The 6,630-nt window shown below is 45.6% G+C and overlaps 1 protein-coding gene across 3 annotated transcripts; it reads right to left on the reverse strand.

Moving 5' to 3' along the window:
* Positions 1 to 960: 960 nt before the first annotated feature.
* On the reverse strand, positions 961 to 6,217 carry LOC120298794. Of its 3 annotated transcripts, XR_005554223.1 has the most exons (13): positions 5,437 to 6,217; positions 4,479 to 4,719; positions 4,296 to 4,372; positions 3,994 to 4,084; positions 3,644 to 3,717; positions 3,432 to 3,495; positions 3,270 to 3,331; positions 3,005 to 3,068; positions 2,848 to 2,913; positions 2,568 to 2,711; positions 2,041 to 2,127; positions 1,714 to 1,782; positions 965 to 1,359 (listed from the first exon to the last, which is right to left on the reverse strand). XR_005554223.1 is itself a non-coding variant. In XM_039322833.1 (11 exons), exons 1-10 carry the CDS (start codon positions 4,500 to 4,502, stop codon positions 2,050 to 2,052), a joined length of 744 nt encoding a protein of 247 aa, XP_039178767.1. In that variant the 5' UTR covers positions 4,503 to 6,217; the 3' UTR covers positions 961 to 1,782; positions 2,041 to 2,049. The 3 variants fall into 3 exon arrangements, 1 of the variants encoding a protein (XP_039178767.1); XM_039322833.1 differs by having other exon boundaries at positions 961 to 1,782; positions 4,479 to 6,217; XR_005554224.1 differs by lacking the exons at positions 4,296 to 4,372; positions 4,479 to 4,719; positions 5,437 to 6,217 and having other exon boundaries at positions 966 to 1,359; positions 3,644 to 4,251.
* Positions 6,218 to 6,630: the final 413 nt, after the last annotated feature.

The following is a 6,630-nucleotide window of genomic DNA, read 5'->3' on the forward strand; positions in this document are numbered from 1 at the left end:
AAAAAGCTCTGAATGTGATCTGGTTGCTGATTGCCCACAATGCAATTGCATGAGTGCAGATGGGGGAGAGGGCAAACATCAAGCCTTTGAATCCAAGCCCTAAATACCGTATATTCTTATTCTTACTAAACGTGAAGCAACACATCTTTTTCAATGGAAAATGTAGTACCAATTAACAAGGTTACTGAGAGGAGAATAACAAAGCAAGGTATGCTATGTTGCCATTCACATGATCATTTTTATTTACAGTTTAATGGAAATCACTGGCATGGAAATTGTTCACGTCTGGATAGGACATACACTTTCCTTGCCATTTTAGCTGTCCCATTTGTGTATCTTATATACGGTATTTTGCTAGTGTGTGCAACAATCTAGCATGAGTTGCAAGAAATTATTGCCTCTTAGCCAGTGTAACTTGGGTATTCTTCTGTAATATTCCTTCTTCTGGAAGAATGCAAACTTTCTGCCCCCATAGCAGATCTACAGTGCTTTCTGTGCCTCCAATCATGATGTTCCAAGGACAGATCTTCCTGATGTTGCTGAACAAAATTCTCCTTCTTACTAGACAATACACTGGTTGATGTTCAGAAAGTACAGGTAATCCTCCACTTACGACAGTTCACTTAGTGACTGTTCAAAGTTACAACGGCACTGAAAAAAGGGACTTATGATCTTTTTTCACACTTACGTCCGTTGCAGTAGCCCCTTAGTCACATGATCGATATTCAGATGCTTGGCAACTGACTCATGTTTATGACTGTAGCAGTGTCCCGGGGTCATGTGATCAACTTTTGAGTCCTTCTGGCAAGCAAAAACAATGGGGAAGCCATATTCTCTTAACAACTGTATTACTATCTTAACAACTGCAGTGATCTGCTTAACAACTGTGGGAAGAAAGGTCGTAAAATGGGGCAAAAGTCACTAAACAAATGTTGTATTTAAAAGATAAATTTGTGGATCAATTGTGGTAAGTTGAGGACTACTTGCGCGTAGCTGAGGAACCTCTGGAAGTGTCAGGTTTCCATTAATATTGTAAGTGAATACTAATCACTGTATCCCATAGAACGGTGGAAAAAATACGAGAAAACAGACAAAGAAGTTTGCTGAAATTCTGCATTTAATGAAAAGTTTGTTATTCCTAACAAAAGTGTAATGAAACTAGGTTTAAACTAAATTAGCAGATATAAAGAATTTTTTAGTTTTATTCTCAAACAACAAGAACAAAAACAAGAAGATGCACAACAACAACAGGTACAACAAAAAGAATTACAACAATAACATTAACAAGACGCAGGAACTTCCTCGTTGGAAAGTGGCTCCTCGCAGGGCTTCGCCGCTGGGGCTGATTCCGCCATCCGTCTATATGCAGATAGAATACCAAGAGTTGGAAGGGACCTTGGAGGTCTTCTACTCCAACCCCCTAGTCATGAATGCATTGTTCCCAGCATGGCCTCCATTTGTCTGCTGTGCTCAATTGCCAGCTTCTGGTGCAGCCCATCAAGAAAGGCAAGACTACCTCCTCGTGAGTGAAAGAACCGCCCTTTGCTGCTCCTGCCTTTTCTCTTCCCTAGTTGTTCTCGGATAATGCAGAAAGCAGTTCCTGCTCAAAGCTAACCATCTGCAGCTGCCCGGAAGTTTCAGGGCTCTCCTGCTGCAGCTGTGCTTCAGCCAAATCACTCTCCGCTGGCTGTTCGGAGGCATTGGCCAACTCACCTCCTGATGTGCCTGGGACTGGTTCATCCTCCTCCGATCTGCCTTCTGGAGAGGCATCTGGGGAAGCGTCTGGGGGAGGAATCAAAGGCTATTCTTAGTACCACACTCTTTCTATAAAAGTATACAAACTTTGTTCTTTCTGGAGTTACTTTTGATACTTTTTGTGGGGTATCAAAAGTAAGGAGAGGGTTGCCATTTCCTTTTCCAGTGCACCACGTTATGTCAGCACTCTGCACTATGACCTGTCTGACTTGGGTGACCCTGCCCGTCAGAGCTCATTGTTTCCTTGAGCAAGGCATTGATCCACAAAGAGGCTAAAATAGGTACCTCTTTTAATTAGAGACTGAGGTCCAGGGAGTCCTCCTCCAGGCTGCTGACATTGTCCAGCGAGGCTTCCCCTTCTTCGGGAGAATCCTGTGAATGACAATGATGACTTTTTATCCATCAATGAAAGTAGACTCAGAATTTCTAAAAGGGGCCCGATTGATTTGGGATTCCCATCAGAAACAATGCTTCTGTTGCAATCCCCACTCCCACCCACTCTGCCCGTTAAAGCCCTGCCTGGAAACAGCTGGTTGCTGGAGAGGATGATGCAGAAAAATGAAAGGGATAAACAGGGTGGGCCATATCTATTTAGGACCCCAGTCCACTGAATTGGCCCTTCCCTTCTGGTTTGCAGTAAATCAATCGCAACACAGCTTGGGTGCTTCTAGTTAGCCTAAGTACCTTGTCCCAAGGGCCAGGTGTCACCTTTATCCACTGCCCAGAGCTCTCCAGCACAGTTCACTCAGATTAGGAGAACTGAATAGAGGGACTCTATCCCTCCCCAAGAGAAAACACTTTGTCTGTCTTACCCACGGACTGGACGAAAGGCTGGCCTCCGAAGCCTCTGCAGCCTGCTCCCAGCTTCCCTCAGACTCCTCATCCAAGAGGGCAGAAATGGAGTCAAAATCCTCCAGGCTGTTGTTCCGGGAGCCCACCAGGACTTCCATCGAATCCTGCAAATGACAGTATCGAGGATAAATCCTAAGCTTTCTGCATCCCAATAAGATTGCTAAAGGATAGGGTGCATTCAGGCCCTGTGCGCCAACAGCAAGAGAGCCTCCATCGGCCCCATTGCCAAGACTTTCTTACCTCCGAAGTATGCGTCTTCTCCCCAGTAGGAGAGAGCTGCTCCTCCGCCGGCTGGTCTTCTTCGTCCTGAAATAAAAAGGCAAAGATTCTGTCTGTTGGCATCTCCACAGAGACAATGGTTCTTCGTTTAGTGGGGTAGAAGTTGTTCACGCCTTACCGATTCTCTGCAGGTCTCTGATCTGGGGGGGAGTCGCGGCCTCCAGTGCTCTTCCTTTTCCTCTCTGGGGAGAGAAACGAAGGAGCCAAACATCAAAAACAGCCATGGGCCCTTTTTAAAAAAGTGGTGACGTGGAGGCTCTAAGAACCCTTCCAGCTGGCCTGCCAAGGAGATTGGCCTTTGATTCTTCCTTTAGCAGAAGCAGAGGCAGAGGTCAGAGATGCCTCCTCTCTGCAAAAGCTTCACCCTCTGAGGTGTTACCTACCTTGATAGGCAGGCACTGCTTTCCTCCTGCACCTCTCTTGGTCGGTATTCTTCCGAAGGATCCTGAAATAACAATGCAAATATTACAAATGTTGGCATATCAACAAATCCACAGCGAAAGGGCTTCTGCCATTGCCATGGTGAGGAGCTGGTCTGGGCTTACCGACTCAGTGCAGGTCTCCCAGATGGTTGAGAGCCGCGGCCTCCACTTCGCTATCTTCTCATTTCTAGGGAGAGAATGAAGGGCCAAAGATCAAAACTAGCCATGCGATGCCCCCCCTGCCTCTGCAAAGGTTTCTTCTAGCCCTTCTCTTTAGGGCTTTACTGCGGCTGCCTTTTAGGGGGGTTCAGAATACTTAATCTGCGAACACCTACCTCACTGAAATGAGAACTGGCATCACCTCTTCCTTCCTGGGGCTCCGGGCGGTGGCACGAACACCCATCAAACCCTGCAAGTAACAATTGAAAGTATAAATTAAAAGTCCCCTGCATGTTGTGGAACGTTTATCTTCCCCAGGAGGGAAAGACTGCATTCAACAGGGAAAGACAAAGCAGATCATGGAAGATTTGGCTGATAGGAAGCCATCAAGAACTTTCCATGAATCCAAAAGGCTCCTCTTGCTTTTGCTAGGCTGGCCAGGTTCCCCCAAGTGAGAATTCCTCCCTTTCCCCATCCGGTTATGAGGGATGAGCCCTGACTGGCCATGTCGCAGAAGCATCCTTACCCCTTGGGAGGAAGGCCTGCGTCCATCGGACACACGAATCTGTGTCCACCATTCTCCCTTCTGGTCCGCCTGTTCATGTGCCTCGTCAGTTCTGACCGAAAGAAAAAGATGACATGTCAAAAAATATCCATCTAGCTCTGCCTCTCCTTTCTAAGACCAGCCAGCCAGTCAGCCTTCCCATCTTTTGGCCTCTGCAAGCCGCTTGCCGAGAGAAAGCCATCTTGGGGAGAGGCTGTTAGAGACCCTGCAGTCCATCAGTGGTGCCCCACCATGCCCAGGGTTTGAGGAGAAGGGGGTGGTACCTGTCAGGAGGCACAGGAAGGTCCTCTACGTCGCTCTTCCTGCAGCAGAAAAGCGCCGAACATCTTTTCCAGATGTTCTGTGAAGAAAAGAGAAATAGAGATGAGCCAGTCGGAAGAGTTGCGAAGCATGACTTTCTCCCCTACTACTGCCAGTTTCTTGGCAGCTGAGACGGCCACACTTACTCTAAAAAACCTCCGTACAGCCATGACCCCAAGCAGCTGTTTGTCCTTTCACTGCACGAAGGGAGAATGGGCAGTTGGGCCCTGGTTGGTGGCTTTTCAGGGAAACTGACAACCTCGTTGCCTCGGCAACTAGGTAAACAAGGGCCACATTCTAAACCTACCCAAGGAGGGCAGCTCACCTGGGTTTAGCAGTGTCTGGGCGGCCCGGTGGCTGACTCCTTTGGTGGCCTTTGGCCTCTTCCTTTCATGTGGGAACAGGAACAACAGAGAAGCACCATCATTGTGGCACAAAGCACAGAAGGAATCATACAATCCTAGGGTGTGGCTTTTAGACCAACCCCCTGCCCAAGGAAGGGCTCCTCACACAGGGTCTCCAGGGAGGGGAGGGGACATAGTGCACTCTCCCCTCGGGGCTGCGGAGGCTCTGATCATGTGCAGGGCTCGCGCTCCCCTTTCAGCTCCTCCCAAGCTGGACGTGTGCCAGTGGATGCCCCGCTTGACTGGGACATGGCTCCAATAAGGCTGGCCAGACGTGCATCACCTCCTCCCATGCCCTGGCTCAGGAAGGCCCAGGGCAGCCCCTCCTCTCCCCTTACAGATCTAACAGCTCTGAGGGTTTTCCCTAATAAAATACTATTATTTAATCGTTATAGGTAGTCCTCGATTTATGACTGCTTGCCTAATGACCATTTGAAATTATGAAGAACTGACCCAGAACTACTTATGACTTATTTTAATCATTATGGTGTCCGCATATCCCCACCTCCATGATCACATGATCCCATTTTGGATTCTTGGCAACTGATTACCTTTAGAACTGTTTGCAGCGCCCCAGCGAACACTTAATGACTTCAGCATTCGCTTAACGACTACAGCATTTGCTTAACAACTACTCTAAAAATGTTGAAAATTTGGGTCCAGTCACATGATGCCTCGACTTGTGACTGCAGCAACTTACCACTGTAATTCAGGGCTCAATTTCAGTCTTACGTTGAGGACAACCATTACTGGTAATGTGACTTCAGGCTCGAAGAGAAAAAAGTTAGAGATTTTTAATGACCAGGAGAGAGACTCTGTTCTTAAATCTCTTCTAAATAAATTTTGAAGCATTCGCTGCCCTAATAAATGGCGACGTTTCTTCTTTCTTCAGGAATGAGCTTGCTAGTAGCAAATATATTCTTTTTTCAATTTCCAAATATTATAAACTAGAAACAAAAACAAAAAATAAAGCCCAGGTTCAAAGTACCCAGCTTCACAACTTGTACTTCAGTTATAGTGAAATATTAAACCACATGCTTCACGGAAACAGAACAAATTTTTATTTTTTTTCATGTTTGCAGGTTTACTTCCGAAACATCTATTGTTTCACACAGTTTTTTTTTTCTTCCTCCAATGGGAGGATTCCAATTTATTTTCATATTTTAAATGCTGTCCTTGTATCCTCTTTGAGTTTATAAATATATCTAACTTTGATATGATGCCCCAAACAGGAACAAACGTAGTTAACGTCATGACTGTCTTTCTGAAGCATAGACTTCAGAGTTGTGAAGTGATTAGAGAAATTTCAATGGAAGGTAGAGGAAAACTATTGGAAGCAGGATCAAGTACACATATTGCAGGTAGTCTTCAATTTACAACAGATCATTTAGTGACCGTTGAAAGTTACAGCCCTGAAAAAAGTGATTTATGACGGTTTTTCACACTTACGACCTTATTAGTAGTCCCAGGATCATGTGATCAAAATTCAAATGTTTTCCAATTTGATAATAGTAATAGTAAATTATATCCACAGCATTCCTCTGGTCCACTAATTTTGTCATTTGTTCATACTTATGACTGTTGCTATGTCCGAAGGTCATGCGATCGCCTTTTGCAACAGTTTGAAAATCAAAATCCTTACAGAAGCCAGATTCACTTAACAACCCTGTTACTAACTTAACAACTTGATTCACTTAACAGCTGTGGCAAGAAAGATTGTAAATGTATAAACATAAACATGAATATAAACTAAGTGGAGGAACTCAGTGTTACTGTCCTTTGATTGATGAATCCAAGATCCAATCACCACTCACTGAATTTCTGGACAACAGAAATGGCCTCCTCCTTTCCCAACACAGGGCCTAAAACTCCGTCCTGAGCTGAGGAAGGTCTT

Source organism: Crotalus tigris, unplaced genomic scaffold, assembly GCF_016545835.1.
Source record: "Crotalus tigris isolate CLP2741 ecotype Arizona unplaced genomic scaffold, ASM1654583v1 scf7180000024137.51039, whole genome shotgun sequence".
In the NCBI taxonomy this organism is placed as follows: domain Eukaryota; kingdom Metazoa; phylum Chordata; class Lepidosauria; order Squamata; family Viperidae; genus Crotalus; species Crotalus tigris.

Excerpts from the sequence above, each read along its gene's own strand:
- LOC120298794 (XM_039322833.1), bottom strand. The coding sequence starts at position 4,502 with ATGGCTGTACGGAGGTTTTTTAGA. Across the intron at positions 3,496-3,643 it reads CCAGTTCTCATTTCAGTGAG|AAATGAGAAGATAGCGAAGT; the intron begins GTAGGTGTTCGC and ends TTCTCTCCCTAG. Across the intron at positions 3,332-3,431 it reads GGGAGACCTGCACTGAGTCG|GATCCTTCGGAAGAATACCG; the intron begins GTAAGCCCAGAC and ends TTGTTATTTCAG.